The 18,784-nt window shown below is 29.2% G+C and overlaps 1 protein-coding gene across 3 annotated transcripts in view; it reads right to left on the bottom strand.

The window, feature by feature from the left end:
* LOC124498272 (uncharacterized) overlaps window positions 1-18,784 on the bottom strand; it is a 47,622-nt gene that overhangs the window by 17,163 nt on the left and 11,675 nt on the right. For all 3 annotated transcript variants that reach the window (XM_075729582.1, XM_075729581.1, XM_075729583.1), the window contains 2 exons: window positions 18,431-18,746; window positions 16,927-18,351 (listed from right to left, as the gene is read on the bottom strand). In XM_075729582.1, the coding sequence (XP_075585697.1) occupies window positions 16,927-17,764 (838 nt within the window). In that variant the 5' untranslated portion in view covers window positions 17,765-18,351; window positions 18,431-18,746. The remainder of the gene's footprint in view (window positions 1-16,926; window positions 18,352-18,430; window positions 18,747-18,784) is intronic.

Raw genomic sequence — 18,784 nt, 5'->3', positions numbered from 1 at the left:
TCGCTCTCTTTTCCAGTGTGCATTTAATATGAGGATATTTTAACGATTGAATCGATCACCAACAAAACAAAACCACCACCGACAACGATGAATTGGTTGATGATGATGATGATGATGATGAAGACAACAACGATCAGTAATAGAGAAAGAGAGAGAGAAAGAAAAAAATGAATGAATGAATGAATTCACTCCATATGAATTACATAAATAAATTATGATAATGAGAATTGTCATTGCAAAACAGAAGCAGCAAGAATAAAGAAGAATTGAATTGAAGATGATATTCTTTCTACAAAAAACAAATCGAGAATCGACGAAGAGAGATAGAAGTAAAGTAAATTCTGTCAACATAAACTTGGGTTTTTCTTCGCAAAGATTTCTCTCTCTGTGTGTGTGTGTGTGGGTGATTTTTGTTTTTCTAGGTCAGATAGAATATCATCATTGCATGGAAAATATTTTTTTTTCTTTTCCAATTTCCCAATTCACATTCAATTTCGTGTAAATATTTGTCCAGTGCAACAACGAAACGATAAGAAGAATTGTACGAATCAAAAGTGGAAAAGATGAAAGTTTATCAACATTGATGATAAAAAGTTTGTTTTGCCATTATAGACAACAAACAACAACCAAGACTTTGCATCCAATCTACAAAACAAAAAAAAAAACAGAGCGAAAACCAATAGATAATGTTGATGGATGGCAGAAAATTAAAATTATTGGTAGATAATTACTAGAATACAACAAGTTTCACCATTCAAAAAATGATGAATCTGACAATGATGATGATGATGATGATGAAAAATTCATTTCATTCACATTAATCAAAGTGATTGAGTGAAGTAATAATTGAGACCCGAAAAAAACGTTGGAATTCCTTGTTTTTTTTTGACATTTTTTTGTTTCATTGTCGGAAACAACAACAAAAACAACAAAAAAACAAAAAAAAAACAAAGAAAGAAGAAACAAATTATAAAATGTGCACATGATTCTTGTGAACAACAACAACAGCTCTTCGTTTTATTGAAATAAAGTAAAGTGACACGCAAGAATCAAACGAATAATAATAAAAATAACCAAAAAAAAAAAAAAAAACTGAAGAACAACAACAACGAGAAAATAATCCTCATCAATCAATTAATTAATGGCCACATAGACATTAGTGCTTTTTTTTCTTTCTCTAATGATTATATTCTCATTCTCTCTTTCTATCGTTCTTAGTTACTTTATATTTCTGTTACGAAAAGAAAAAAAAGAAAAAATCCATAAAGAAAATGCTTCATATACAGGATATGGACAACAACAACAACAACAACAACAGCAAAAAAAAAGAACAAAACAAAACAAAACAAAAAATGATTGAGAGTTTCAATATGGATGTGGCCAGCAGCAGCAGCAGAAGAACAAAAAATGTGGCGCCATGGCGTGTAAATGGGAAAATGTCACGCCATCATCATCATCATCATCGTCATCATATCAAACGGCAATAATTTTTACCACCCACTCACTTGCACACACACAGACATAAACTCAGAGACTCTTGATTCGATTATAAAGCATAACCGTAAGCGCAAAAGTATGAAAATCTTTTTCTTATTGTTGTTATTATTATGGAACAAAACAAAAAAATGAAAAAAAATGTCGCCATTTTGCCAACAACAAAATTCATTCACAGAGAATGTGAAATAAAATAAAAAAAATTTCTTCTCTTTCTCATTCTTGGATGGCAATCATCATTTCCGAAAATCCATGCGAAACAAAAATGTATTTTGACAAATCGATTTTGGATTTGTTTTTGTTTTCTCTTTCTTTTGGTCTTGGTTGTTGGTTGTTGTTTTTTTTTTTTTTTTTTGCTTTTCAAGACGCATCCGAACCAGATTCGGTAAAAAAATATAAGATGACCGGAAAAAAACTTAACAAAAAATGAAATGAAATTCAAAAAAAAAAAGAAAAAATAAAAACGAAATATCACACACCAACGCGATCATATTAATTATTGAATTTTGTAATTTTTTTTAATCATTTTCAGTGCCAAAAATAAATCGGATTTTCGGGCAAAAAACGAATCGGTTGAAACAAAGAAAAAATTTCTTTTTTTTTATTCCGGCCACCAAAAAGGCATCGAATGTTGGTATGATGCCGGTGAAAAAATAAAGAATTTTTTTTCGTTGCTTTACAAATGAGAAAAAAATATATTCTTCAGCTTCATCAACAGATAAAAATGCAGGCAGCAGTAATACATTTTCGATTCACGATTAATTTGGTTTGTTTGTATTTTTTTTTTCCATTGAAATAAAAACTGGCCACTAATGACACAGTGGACAATATTTGTCAGTGTTTATGATAAACGCTTGAATGAATCTTTTTTCTTTTGGTTCACGAATAATAATAGTTCTTCTAATCTGGTTTGACTGGAAAAAAAACTAAGAAATTAAAAATCTATGGATCCATAGATTAAATAATCATGTGTGTGTGTGTGCGATTCAATGTTTCAAACTGACCAACAATGGACACAATAATAATCTATATATGTTTTTTTTTCGTTTCATTAAATTTAATTGATTTTCACATCATCTATCCACCCACCCACACATACACATTGAGAAAATTTTCAATGTTTCTCTTTTTGTTTTCATTTCATTTCATTCATTCTGATTTTTTTTTCTGGGTGAATGCCAAACATTCCACACATAATCATCATCATCGTTGTGTGTAATGTACTGTGCCATGGCAAACATACACATACACACACACACACACACGAAACAATCAAATTTATAGAGCAAAAGTGATGAAAAAAACAAAAAAAAAAAAAACATTTTTTGTATGTATTTAATGAAGACAAGAAAAACCTAAGAATGAAAAAAAATAAGAAAATTTTAGACACACACACATTTTCACAATTGTGTTTTTCATCATCATCACGCGACAATTATTTAAGATTTGTCATCATCATCATCATTGTCAGTTGTTTTTCCACATTTTCGGTTATTCTAGCCACAAAAAGAGACCATATCAAATATCTGATAATTTTTTTTTCTGTTGGATGTGTCAATTGTCTTTACAATTTTCATTTTGTTCATTTTTGTACCATCACCATTGGCTGTTAAACTGTCATTCAAGTCAATATGAACAGAATATAGATGACTGGCTATGAAATGAACAAAAAAAAACCGATACATAATGATGATGACGATGATGTGGATGTGGATGTGAAGCAATAACAATGAATAATGAATAAATCAAAAAAGAAAAAAAAATGTCGCAACCCAAAATGATTGACAACAACAACAATGTCAATGGAAAAAAAATTCTGAATTTAATGAGCAAAGTTAATTACAGAATCTGTCCTGGCACACAGGTTTGACATGCAGAATTTTAAAAAATTTAAAATTGAAAAATCGATACAAAATGGCCATATTGAATTTGTGCGTGTGTGTGTTTGAGATTATTATCAAAAAAAAAAAAAAATTTTTGTTTGGATCATCAATTTTTGTTTTCTTCTTCTCAGTCATCATCATTATATAATAGTAGAAGCTTGTTGAAGCTTTATGATTTATGATACAGGCAAGCAGACAACGACAACTAAAAAAAAAACATAACTGAATTGTCCTAAAAGTTGATCAATGTTTTTTTTTCTTGCTCTTCTCTCCAAGTTTTTCTCCGGTTTTTTTTAGTTTGTCAATTTCATAAAACCGACAAGAAAAAAACCGAAATTGAGCATTTTCTCACCATTTGTATGTGTGGAAAACCTTCAATGATTATGATGAAGAAAATGTTATGTTTCAATGAAAATTTTCAAACGATCCAAAAAAATGTATATGAATTATGATGAAATAATCGATTATTATTTTTTTTTATTTTGTCACTCAATTCATTCGTTCACATAGAAATAATGAATAATATCGCTGTCATCAACGTCATCATGATGGTTGTTGATTCGGTTGGGTTCTAATTGATTCCTCTTTTTCACCATCGCCACCACCACCATCGACAACAAAAACAACAACAACCAGGCCCATTATCATTATCATCATCATCATCATCATCATCATCATCATCATCATCATCTTTAATTTTTATTTTCAGTCAGCATTTATTATTATCATCATCATATAATAATGACAACAACCAAAAAAAAAAAAAAATTATGAATTGTGCAAATCAATATTTGAATGAACAAAAAACATTCATATGGCAAATAAGAGAAAAAAAGAAGCGAAAACAAAAAAGAAAAAATATTGAGACAATTTTGAAAGCAAAAGCAAAATTTTAGAAATGACCATTGTCCATCCTGTATTGTAGTTAGTAGTATCGATAAAGACAAATCCGAATCCATTCATCTTGTTATTGATTTTTTTTTGTTTTTTTTTCTTTTTTTTTATTTGTTGTAATGGCGATTGAATATACCAATGTGTGGATGATGTACCGATAGTATACATACATCGGACACAAATGAAACGGAACCAAAAACGAAAAAAAAAACAAAAAAAAAGTGAACACAGAAAAAAAAGACATGAAATAATGTGCTGGTTAACAAAAATAGACAATAACAACAATAGAAAAAAAATGGTCATATTTTTTTTTACACTGATTCATTCACAATGTATGTATGTATGTATGTTGTGGCTTTTTGGTGGTTTCATCTGAAGCATAATTGATGCCTTTATTTTTTTATTTTATTTTACAGACAAAAGACATGAAAAAAAATCGACCATAATATCACATAGAAAAAAAGTATTGTAATAATAAATTAAATAAATTAATTATCGATTCTGTTGTGGAATGTGTGTGTGCGAGTTTTATTCTTCTTGTGGCTTTAGATAGACAAAAAAAAATAGCGCCTGAATTCAATGAATGACTGAATTCAAAAGAATAGCGAAAAAAGATTTGTCTCTTACAATGAAAAAGATGGAGAAAATCTTTAAATCTCATCATTATCATCATCATAATCGATTGATAGATATATAAAATGAAATTAAAAATAGCGACAGATAATGGGAAAAAATGGCAAGATTACGAAATGAATCGATGGAAAATAGATTTATTCATCAATTGAAATTGAAAAGAGTTGGCCCTTATGAACATTCGATGGATACACAAGCACTTGACTTCGATATTTTGATATATGCCGACGTAAGTTGAAGTTGTTGTTGTTGTTGTTGTTGTTGTTGCTCTTTTCAGTCAATAGTTGCTTATGTTAGCGAATCATATACATCATTGATTGGACAATAAAAAAAAAGTATCTTTACAAGTCAAACACCAACATCAATCACTTATGTTGTCATTTTTTATTTTTTTTTTCTTGGTGTGTCTTTTGATTGACCACAAATTGTGGAAAATTTAGGAATTTTTTTTCCAGAATTTCAGAAAAAAAATTTTTGAAATGGGAACAAATCGTAGTGATGGTAAAGACATCAAAAATTTGAAGAAAAAAAAAGAAATTATCTCCGGTAAAAAGAAAAAAAAACAACCGATCGGAAAAATGTGATGATCATCATCATCAGGATCATTGGTGGTGCAGCTGGTGCCCGAAAGAATCAAATTTCTTGATCAAACCAAAAAAAAAAAAAAAAAAACTACGAAATACGGCGACGGCGACAAACAGAATAAAGTTGAAACGAAATGAATTTTTTATTGTTTTTTTGCTGATTCAGCCCATACAAACAAACAAACAAACAAAGAATAACAACAATAACAACAACAAAAACAACAAAACCGAATGAAATGATTCTGTTTAGTTTTTTTTTTCACTCACTCACTCACTCAAATGATCGACATATGTGCGTTACATTTGTCGGATATTCAACTCTACAACACCCACTATTTGCAACTGAATGAATGAATGAATGAAAATTCGATTCATCATCACTTTTTCATCATCATTTGTTCGTTTGTTTTTGTTTGCCACAATGCCAAAACAAAGAAGCCACTTGACTTTGACTACTGTAGTATTTAGTTTAGTGGATGTAAAAAAGTGATGTTTTTTTTCCTCCAAAAAAACAAAAAACACAAAAACAAAGACATTTCAATTGGATAAATATGTTGAAAATGCCAAATAATCTAATAATTACATAATCAATATAAATTTTCTGGCAATAAAAAAAAATCCGTTTTTTTATTTTACCGGGAAACTTTCCCAGTGTGTGTTCACACACACACACACATAATCCATTATTTTGTCAAGATTTTGCATTTCAACCATATATATGGTCTAAATATAACCGATGAATGAAAGAAAAAAAGAAAATATTTGAAAAGAACAATTCAAGCTGAAAACAAACAAAATTTTTTTTTTCGAAATCATTGAAAAAAAAGAATAAAGAAAAACGATTCTTGACAAGATTCTTTAGATCAGAATTTTAAGCGAGAAAGAAAAAATGATAAAAATAACACCTTTTCTTCTTGATTTCCATCACCATTATCATCAACAAAGGTGTGAAAGCAATGAATGAATAAATTTGTTATTCTTGTTCTATATTATTAAATTTATTGTATGCGTTTATATAAACTATAATTTTTCGATTATTCTGTTGTAACAACAAGAATTTTTCTTCTCAGTTTTGTTTTCTTAGTGCCAAAAATTCATTCCTTTTCATTTGATTCAAACAACAACGACAACCAACCATACACAAAATGACAAACAAATCACAGTTTTTTTTCCCATATTGGGTTTTTATTTTCCGGCCAACAAAAACAAAACAAACGGCGTTTTCATGAAAAATTATGATGGAACAAGCAGAGAAAAAAATTTTCATAATTCATTTGAAAACAAAACACACACACACACACACAATAGAAAATGTGATGGATCATCATTCAGGATATAATATAGTAATAATAATGTTTGCAAGTTTTTTTTCTTTCACACTTTTCGCCACAATGATTTATCACACATTCACATAAAAAATTGTACAAAACATTTGTGAAGATGAACCTAAACCTGATAATTCATATAATTCATATATACATGATAAATGTATATTTCTTTATGGAAATAAAAGGTGCACATTTGTTTTGTTTTTTCTTTTTGTTCCATTATTATTCAACATTTGCTCAATTTTGTTATTTTTTCTCTCTCTCTCTCTCTGTGTGTGTGTGTGTTTGTGTTTGTGTTTTGAATTAGCAGGTTTTTTTTTCTATATCGTATCATCAATAAATGAATCTTTGAAGGTCTTTGTATAAATTTAATTATGTTTCTGATATCGACATGAACCGTGTTTGTCGATAATCAGTGAGCACAAAACACTATAAATTATTGATTGGAAAATTGGTTCGTTTTTCGAGTTGAAAATTGACTACATTGATAATAATTTAGCTTGTTCACTGTTCTATTATAATATATCAGTGGTGAATAAAACAATTCAATTAGCCATATAGCGTATGGATAGAATTCTTTGATTTAATTTGACAAATTATGTGTACAAAGTTTATTTGAATCATTTACGTGTAAGGTTATCACACACACACACCAAATCTGGGATTCAAACAAAAATCCATTTCAACCATAGATAAAATGGACAATTCCAGAATTTTTGACATATGAAACATCATGAAATATACACAGGGATTATTATGCCTCATCAACAACAATAGTAACATTGGCAAAAAAAGATGAAAACTTTTACAAAGCCAATCGAAACTGTAAATTATGATCAAACTAACAATTATAATTTGAAAACACATCCACACACACACACACACACACTCACAGCCATGTTGTTGTTGTTGTTGCCCAAATCGAACAAACAACGAAACGGAGATTTCAAAAGGTTTCGACTTTTGACATCTCATTACTTACACACACACACACACACAATGGATGAGTCCAAGTGTAGAACAAAGGTCAATTTCAAATTGTAGAAAAATAAGAAAACGAATACAAATACAAGAATATTATTGAATTGAAATGAAATGAAAAAAAAAATATTTTCCAGCTGGAATTTCGGTACAACAACAACAACAACAACAAACGTTTTGTGTAGAAACAAGCAAGGATGAAAAAAAAATTCCAAAATTTGTTTGATGAAAAAAAAGAAGAAATTTAATTATAACGTTCCTCATGATGATGAGCACAAGCGAAAGCTGAAAAATCAATCGATTCTCAATCCATTCTGTTCGTGTCGTACACATTCATACACACACACACACACATCGGCAACAAAGATTCTTTTTTCATCATTTCTTGGTAAAATTCGTAAATCGTGGTCAATTTTTTTCTAGATAAAACTGCAATGAAACATATGTAGAGAAAGAGAGAGAGAGTGAAAAAGAAAGATAAGGAGGTGAATTTCTTTTTCGTAGAAACAGCAAAAAAATGAGCTAATCAAGTTAAGTTTTTTCTTTCGTTTCTTCACTGCCAATTGTGGATAACTGAATTCAATTCGTATGAATGAAATGAAAACGAACAAAAAAAAAATTCTAGCTAAAAACAAGAGCGATAAAAACTAAATGAATGGATGTGATATTTATGACTGATGATGATGATGATGTTACTTTGTTAGAAACGAATGATTTTGATGAGTAAAATTAGATTAGATTACAACCTAACCTAAAAAAAATTCTTAGGTTTCAAAAAACGGCCAATGAAGATTTACAAGAAGATCATGGATTCATTCTCATTATTATCTGAAGACTTGAATTGTTTGAAATGAAAAGTTTCACAAAAAAATTGCCTGAAAAACCGGAAAAAAATTCCAAAATTCTTTGGTTATCAATTCCAAATGGGAATATCTAAAAAGGAAAAAAATGACGAATTTCAAATAAAAGTTTGCATCATCATCATCATGAAAAAATGATCAGGGTACAAATGGTCATTATAACTTGAAATGAATGAAAAGAGCCATTATTTGGATCAGTAAAATCAGATTCTGAATTGAAAAACTTTTTTTTTCATTGAAATTCATTGTTTGTACTACATGTGAATATCATACATTTATTTAATTCGATCGAATCGATCGATTATTTTCGATTGGTAATTCGAGAGAAAGAAAATAATTATCATAATGATGAAAAATAATCGAAAATTGGCAAAAAAAATTGCGATAATTATCCAATAATCACAAGGTTACAAAGGTGGTTCCAGAAATTATCATCATCACCATGTGACACATCCAACACGAACCAACAAACCATATTCATCATTAAAAATGTATTGATCGACAATTAATTTCGATTGAATTCCAAGTTTGTTTCAGGAAGCAGGATCATTTCATTTTTTCATTTTTTACGAATGGAAAAAAAAATTCAATAAATATTCTTCCAAAGACCACATGCTGATTTCGAATTGAATCGATAATAGAAAAAAAACCATATGATGACCGTCATCGAAAATGAAGACAAAGAAAAAAAAACTTTTCAGACACGTTTCCCTTTTTTTGTCAGTGTGTTCAAGTGTTCAAACAAACAGAGAGATCCGCAAAAATTCAAGTGTAAAAAAAAGAACACAGAGATCAAAGTAGATTAATCTATCATTTATTATCTTGGATTCATATATTTTCTAGAACTTTCTACATTTCCAATGTTTTTCTCTCTTCGATCGTTTGTATATTTTTTTTCTTTCTTGGTGGTTTGTGAAAAATTTTTCCCTAGAGCCTTGAAAAATTTTTCCACCGATAACTATCGATTGTCTAATGTGATAGTGTGGTGGTTTACTGGTTCATTTTCCACCAAATTCTGGGGTTTTTTTCATATTTTTCTTTCATTCAAATCAAACACGTTTTGGTGATTGAGAGAAAAAAAAAACATTGTTTCCTTCCCCTCCTCAAAGCAATGTACAGAATCGCGCTTGGCAACAAGAAAAACAAAATCCAGAATCTAGTTTGTTTGTGGTAAATTCGTGAAAAATATTTATTCAGAATTCAGAACCGTTTTTTTGTTATCAAAACCATCAGAATCAATCAGAAAAAAAGATCTACACTTGCTAAATGAACTGGATATGGGAGTAACAAAAAAATAAATATAGATAAAATTCACCAAGATTCACCAATTCTTAACATAATTTTATGCTAAGACCGCGAAAAAAACCAGAAAACTTTCCCAATGAAAAAAAAGTAAGTCTATCTTTCTCTCTCTCTCTCTCTCTCTCTCTCTCTCTCTCTCTAGCTTAATGATAATGATGATGACTTTTTTTTTGTTTGGTTTCGTTTGCCTATTTCTCACCATATTGATGATAATCATGGAGGAAAGAAAAAATATCCAGTGTTCAGTACTCGGTTAAATTAAAATGATGAGCCAAGATAAAAACAAGGAAAACTCTTTCACAGTAAACAAAGGAGAAAAAAAATCACACATTTAAAGCGAAAAAAAAAGTTGAATCATCAAGTAGAAGAAGAAATTTATTTGTGATAATTGATTCGATTCGAGAAATATTTCCAGGAAAAATTGGAAAAAAAATCTTTTTTTCTCGTTAAATTAGAAATGGTAGTCATTTTCTTTCTATTCTTGTTATTCAAAATTTTTGATGCACATACAGAAAAATCATTTGTACGGCTACGAAACAAGCACACACATTAACCACAGAATTATTATTATTGATTCCACATCAAGATCACTGTTGTGTGATTCTCTTGAGAATGAGAAAGAGAATTGAAAAACGAAACGAAACGAAACACAAACCAAAGATGATTTCCTGTTATTCTGATATATGCTCATTATTAGCATCATATTCTCAGCAACTGTAAAGAAGAGAATATGATCAAGATCATCATCATTTCGAATGAATGAATGGCTAATGGCGAATAAAAGAAAAAGAGATTCATCGATTCCCAATAATACAATAATTTTCATAGGAAAATTATCCAAATATTCAATTGAATAAAAATAAATAAATAAAATAGACATTGAAAAGTAACAGAAAAAGAAAACATTACACCTCGATATCATAGAAAGGTGGGGATATTATCAATTGTGGAGAATGTTCAGATAATAATAATAAATGAAGTAATGGTGAAAAAAAAGAATAAAGAATCGAAAACGATTCGAAATCTTTGGTCATTAATCTTGACACAAAACGAATATTATTATTTCGATATATATCGAAATCGATGATAATGATGATGATGATGGTCATCATTTATACATATAGGATAGAGTTACACCAATGAATACCACACACAGACACGCACACGCACACATGCACAGACTTAATATTAGCATCTTTTCTGTTCTCAAGGATTATCGTAAAAGTTTTTCTGTACGTTTTTCATAATACCACTGCTAATAAGAGAAAGAAATTGACGTAATGGCAACTTTTTTAAAAAAAAAGAAAAGAAAATTGATGAGCATCATCATCAAATGGTTAATTTTTTGTTTTGCTTCACCACAATTTCAAAAAAAAAACGGAACAGAAAAAAATATGGTAATGATGCATGAAAAAAAGAGCGAAAGAATTCAATTTTTTTTTCGCTGTAAAATTTCTATTTTCAGTCTTTCTCTCTTTTTTAAAATCAAATCGAATTTATTTTCTGCCACCAATTTTTTTTTTTGATAATGATGATCAAGGTACAATAATAATCATTTGCTATTGTCATGTGGATATACGGTTTATTTTGGTTCGATGAAAGGAAATAAAAATAATCCTTTCGTGTTGAGGAAAATGACAATTTTTATCCCCCCACCCCCTCCAAAAAAAGAATCCGAGAAAAAAAACTTATCAAATTTCCATCAAGATTGATAATTTCCACATTCAAATATTGACACATAATTTGTTCATAGATGATAATAATAATGACAACGGAAAGAGAGAGAGAGAGAGAAATAAATTTTCAAATATTTATCTTTCAAATTATCATCATGATCATCATTCGTTATTATTCAGCAAAGAAAAACAAAACCAAAACGAGAGAGAGAGAGAAAAAAAAAAATTAATCGATTTTCATTTCCAGAAATCAACACACCAAATGGTTTAAAATATCAGTGAAAAAAACATCCACGAGCCAATAAACCAAACATCGACCATGATACAAACACCATTCCGTGTATTCATTCATAAAAAGTGGAAAAAAATATGTCAATAAATCACAACTCGTGTTTTAGACACACACACGTATATCATCATCATCATCATCATCATTCAATGGATCATGTATGTATGTGCTGCATATGCAAAATTCATCCATACATCAAACACACACATACACACACACTAATAATGGATATAAAAAATGAATTTTTTCATTTTAACCAACAAAAAAAAAAGACATTCAGTAGTAATATGGATGGATAAATGGTTGGGAAGGATGGAAAAAAAACAAAAAAAAAAATCAAGTCAACTAGGCAACCAGGATTTTTTTTTCTCGTCTTGATCTAGTGACTAGATTCTAGTCTGATGAAAACAACAACAACAAGTCTGCTCAAATTGCAATTTCAATATGAGACACATACACAAACAATGTGAAATGCATAAATCATCATCAAAATTAACACACTTGAATGACAAACAAACAAACAAATTTTTTTTTCTTTCATTCATTTGAGTTTTTGATTTAAGTGATGCCAAAAAAAAACCAGAGAAAAATGGCGTGTTTGAGTCAATGTGGATTTCCGTTGTTGTGTTCTGGTTGTTTTTTTTGTGTTTTCCGTTGTTCATTCAATTCAATTATAGCTGAAGTAAGAAAAAAAAAGATCATAAGAATTATTATAAAAGTGTGTGCATGTGTGACAACAAAAAAAACCACAAAACCTAGAGATAAAAATGAAACATTTCCATTATTGTAATCCAAAAAAAAAATGGAGAATATCCGGAAATCAGGAAAAAAAACAGGAATCGGAAATCCAAACAAACTAAGAGAAAGAGAGAGAGAAAATGATTGTCCATCACAAAATCAAAAAAAAAATAATGAATAAATTTGATCAGATAACATCACCATGAAACAAGATCAGACTAAATTATTTTCTTCATTGTTCTTGCCTCTCTTTCTCTCTTGTAAGTAATAAAACAAAACAGGATGATTTGACCATAAAAAACAAACAACAAACCAAAAAAAAAAAAAACAGAACAAATAACAGGAATCATCATCATCATTGATCAGAATATCAAAATCTTGATTATTAGGTTAGATTCTTTGGATGTGAAGCAAACAAAACAGAAAAAAAAACAGAAAATTGGATTGTGACCATATCACTTTCCACTTTACGAACCAAGAATGAAAAAAAAGTCAATTGTAATTCAAGTTTGTTTTTTTTGTTGTTGTTGTTCTTTTTTCATCCCATCATCATCATTATTCCATCCAATTCCGGTGTGTGTGTGTGTGTTTGTTCAAATCAAATGAATGAATGAGATTGAAGAGAGCAGAATGGAATGACACAAAATGAATTCGATGAGGAGAGAGAGAGAGAGAGAGGAAAAAAAGATTGTAAAATTGTCAAATTTTTTTCCAACTGAAAAAACATCATCATCATCATCAAATGAGACAGAAAAAGATAAATAATTCAGCTGATGATCAGTGGGTCAATGAGAAAAATGAGTTTTTTTTTGTTTTGTTTTGAAAAATTGATGAAATTCTGGAACAAAAAGTTTGATAAACTAAAAATTAATCATTATCTACTACTAATACTACTACTACTGAAAATTTGACATCGAGAGCAAAAATTTTCATGTAAAAAAAAACATTGATACACCAGAAACATCAAAGAAAAATGTACATCTCCATGTCCATGTCTTTTCTTTCGGCTACAAATTGATTTTTTCTTTTTCATTGTTCCATTTGGTTTGCAATGTTTACATTACAATCTTATTATTATTGTTCATCATCATCAAAGATCATTTCATGATCAAACATGATATGGTATGGAAAGAAAAAAAAATATATGATGATGACAATGTTCAGCATTGTTTTTCTTTTCACTGTCCAAGACAATTTTCGTTCATCCAAACATGCCTTTAAGGCAATGGAATTTCAGTTATCACTGGATTTCGATTTTTGGCGTGTCATGAATTTGAATCTATAGATAAAACTATTGTGATTTGAACATCAACGAATAAAAATAACCGGCAATAATCTGAATATATAATAGTGAAAATAACTAGAAAAACAATTTGAAATTGCAGAACAAAAAAAAAATATGGACATTATGAAAACAATAAAAGTCACTGAAAATTTCAATTGAATAAAATTTCAATGAAATCACAAATGGAAAAAATTTTTGTCCATCGATTCATTACGTATTCATTCACTTTATCGATAACCAATCGAGAGCTACACAGTAAACTAAATCTACAGACTATCATCATCATCATCATGTAGAATCGCCATAAATTTCAACTTTTCCTGTTGTTGTTGTTGTTATTATCATCATCATTATTATTATTACTGTTCAACAGAATGTTACTTAAAGTGTAGACAGGAAAAAAAAGAATCGAAAGAATTCAATTTTCAACAACAAAACGAATATATATTAGTAAATGCTGCCTCACAAACAAACACGACAACAGCAGCAGAAAAAGAAATACTTGACTTTTTTTTCAAACGAAGAAATAAAAAAAAAATTCAGCAAACTTGGCATTTAATTTTCATTCATTCATCGGTAGATATAAAATGTGTATAAAACATGTAAATAAGATTTTGCCGATACACACACACACACACGGAGATAGTGTTAGAAAAACGAGACAAGAATTGATCATTGGGTATTTTTTTTTCATTTTCAAACTTTCAAAAAGAAAAAAAAAATAAACATTGAACGTTTGTTGCTAGAAATCTGAGATAAATCCGAATCTGAGTGAGTTGCTGTTTGCAAAATGTGAAATAGAATTTGAATTACTTTTTTTTTGATTCAAAGTATATCTGTGTGCGTGTGTGTGTGTGTATTTGGTGTTTGATGACCGATATCGTTATATTTGATTCAATTTTATTGTCCGAAATAATGTTTCAACGATTGTGTTATAGCCACCAACCACCACCACCACCACCATGTGTGTGCTTGATCAAATTTACAAGAGAAATGTGATTTATTTTTTTTCTTCTTCTCATCAATGATCAAACTGGAATGGTCAAACTCAAACATTCAAGTTATATTCGATAACGAATGAAAAAAAAACACATAAAAAAATTCAAATCACCAAAATCAATGAATAAATGAATCTGGGGAAAGAAAACAAGAAAAGAAAAGAAACTTTTGATTTGGATTAATCATCAGAAGAACAATTCCGAATCACAGAAATAGATAAAGTGGACAATCAAACATTATTTTTTTTTTGTTGACCATTGAACCACATCATCATTGTAAAATTATTGAGGATTGAATTTCTTGGATTCTATGGTGATGTTGACCCAATGATTATTTCATCATTTCATCATCGTAATTCGTAACAACAACAACAACAACAACGACAGCAACTCAAACATAATAATGTTGTTGATTTTTTTTTTTGACTTTTGTTTCCAAAAGAATAAACAGAATCTCTTTTTTTTCTCTTCTTGAATTCATATCAGTTTAAATGATGGTCATGGCGCCCATCATAAAGATTATTATTATTATGATGATGGTGGAATCTTATCATCACCATCATCGATTGTTCTTGTTCTTTTTTTTTATTTTGTTTGCCGTGTGGATCGACTACAAACAAAAACAAAAAAAAAAAACAGTGAGAATCGGACAAAGAATTTTTTGTACGAAAAAAAAAGTTATCCAGCCATATGAAGAATAAATATATGTGATGATATGTGATTTCATGAAAACAGAATGAAAGAAAACGAAATCATTCTATAATGAACATTGCTTATTATTATTATTATCATCATCATCATCATTGTTTTTTTTTATTTCAGAAATCTTATATAAAATGTTTGTGTGTGTAGAATAAAAGACAATGATGATGATGATGATGTTTATGACGATGACAATGACAACAGCAATGGGCAAATATCGATGAACGACAATAATAATCATCATGGTTATTATAGCCTTTCATCAACAACAACAACAATGACAACAATAATAAACGAAGAAATACACAACAACAAGAACAAAAATCGAATCGAAAATGAAATGAATAAATTTATATATGGGCGTCATACAGTGAGAAAGAGCCGCCTTTAACATCATATCGATACTGAATGATGATGATGTTGATGAGACCAGTTTGAATAGAAGCGAAACGGAAAAAACACACACACACACAAGAAAATGATCACATCTTTTAATCGTATTCATTCATTCAGTCATTTTTTTCATCACTGGTTTATTGTAATTTCCGAAAATCAAGGAAATAATAAACAATGATTATATTCATTGTCATCATTCGAAACTAAAAACACACACACTCTTACAGCCAAAAAAAACCATTAAATGATGGACCATTTTAATCATTTAATTCCTGACCAGTGAAAAAAAAATCGGACAAAATTTGAATTGCTAAAAAACAACAACAACAACGAAGACAGTAAAAATGAAATAAAAACCAAAATAAACATCTCGAATAACCAACATAGACATTTTCATAAATCAATTAAATATAACGAGAACGACACGATCGAATCAAATCGATATGATCTGATCATCAACAACAAAAAAAAGGAAGGAAAAAAATCATCATGTCTGTTAGAATAATTCACAGCAGGATATCGAATGCCGGTAACTTTTTTTTCTCCTCTTCGATTCCTAATAAACATCATCATTTATAAATAAAAAGCAAAGCAGAAAAAAAACTCAATGGTGGCCATTCTGGATTCTCACAAAAAATGTATCCACTTCTGGTAATCGTTATCATCATCATCATCATCATGATGATGATGACACATGGGGTGAGAATACACACTACAACAAAGTTATTGCTTTTTTTTCGATTGAATTTGATTGAATTTCAATTTTCACACATGTCAAAATAGTCGAACACCAATGTAGTGGAGAAAAAATAATATAACTAAACGGTATTAAAAATCAATTTACAAAAAAAAACAAATGGAAAAAAAAATTTTTTTTACTTACATTGAACATTCATAGATGTAGTTGATAATAGCGTAAATATTAATATGGTCGTATAATAAATGTATAGATTCATTGATGATGATGATGATGATGATTTTTTGAAGAATTTAGGTTTCAATGATAAATGCTTACAATGGCGATTGATTGAATGTGTATTCTGTGAATCATGAAGTTTATTTACCACCATCGTCGTTGTCGATGTTGTTGATGATGAATGACAATCACAATGTCCATCATCATTATCGATTATGGAATTATTGAAAAATATCTGATATCTTGAAAATAAATTTTTAATAATCAACATCTTCATCATGTATTTTGAATAATAATCCGATAATGGCCTCAATAGTGATGATGGTGATGACCAAATGTTTCTTAGTCTATCGATTTTGTCATCTTCATCATCATCATTATCATCGTCATAATTATCATTCCAAGATGGTGTTAAATTATTAACACCGTCATCATTATCATCATCATCATTATTTACACATTTATATAAATCATCATCAAATGTTTCATTTTCTTTCACTACTTTTGTTCGTGGTGTTAACGATGATGGTAATCGATTATCGATATTCATTTTTTTCATATTATCATTTCTATAGTTAAAAAGCTGTGAAATCAACTGTTGTCGTTGTCCATTGATGATGACGATACTATAATGATTTTTTTCCCTATGGTCATTGTCATTTGATAATAATGTTGAATCATAATCATCATTAGCTAATAAATATAAATATTTCATTTTTGAACAATAATAACCATCATGTTGTTGCTGTTCTGGTTGTTGTTCCAATTGGAACCTTGAGGTGTTGTATTCATCACAAGACTTCATTATATAATGGTGATTATGTCACTATTGTTATCATTAGAAAGTATGAAATTCGGACATCACACAAATACAAATATGAGCACGTATATAAATAATTCGTATCAATTTACACGATGATTATTAGATCGGTGGGAATAGAAGAAGAAGAAGAAGACGAAGAATCAAAACCGTAGGCGTATTGTAGTGAAGAATATTCACGCTACATACATACACAAACACACACACAGACAGAATGTATGAGAAAATGGAAAACAAGAATCAGAGAGAGAGAGAGAGAGAGAGAGAGAGAGAGAGAGAGAGAGAGAGAGAGAGAGAAAGAAAAAAGTATGAAAATGTCTTTAGGCTAAAAAAGGTTTCACATTAATATTATTTTGTTCGTTCGTTCGTTTTTCTTCTTTTCTTTCTTGTTATTATGATAATAATTCTGGTCTTTTCGACTTATTTTTTTTTCGTCTTCTTTCTTCTGGAATGACATGAGCGACAAACTTCGATTTTTTTTTCGTCGTCGTCGTTATAGTAAATTCTTTAGAACTTGGATTTTTTCGATCCAAAAACAAGTGAAATCCAAACACCAGATGAAAATGAAAATTCTATAGTGACAACAACAACAACAAGTATGGAAAAATTTTTGTTTGCCCATTTGAAATGAACACTAAATTGGATACTTACGTGGCTTGTTGTTGTCGCTGTTGGTGTTTGTGTGCGTACAAAATCGATCAATGTTTCGGAATTTTTTTTCTCGGGAAATTTTCCACCAAATGAAAAAACGACATCAAATCAAATTTTTCTTAAATTTTTTTCAAAATTTGATTCAATTGATGTGTGAAACCGAGAAGAAAAACGACCAATGGTTGAATGAACCCAAAGACCGAAATGATGCATGCAGCGAGAAAAAAAATTGATTACGAAATTCAATTTATTTGTCATCAACGACAAAAAATGAATTTTTCGTCGTTGAACAAATTTATTTTTTCCTGAAACGAATCTAAATATGAAGAAAAAAGAAATTGAAAAAAATTACCA

Source organism: Dermatophagoides farinae, chromosome 3 (genome assembly GCF_024713945.1).
Source record: "Dermatophagoides farinae isolate YC_2012a chromosome 3, ASM2471394v1, whole genome shotgun sequence".
Classification (NCBI taxonomy): Eukaryota; Metazoa; Arthropoda; class Arachnida; order Sarcoptiformes; family Pyroglyphidae; genus Dermatophagoides; species Dermatophagoides farinae.
Note: the sequence above shows the minus strand (reverse complement) of the source record. Positions and strands in the feature narration are given on the sequence as shown.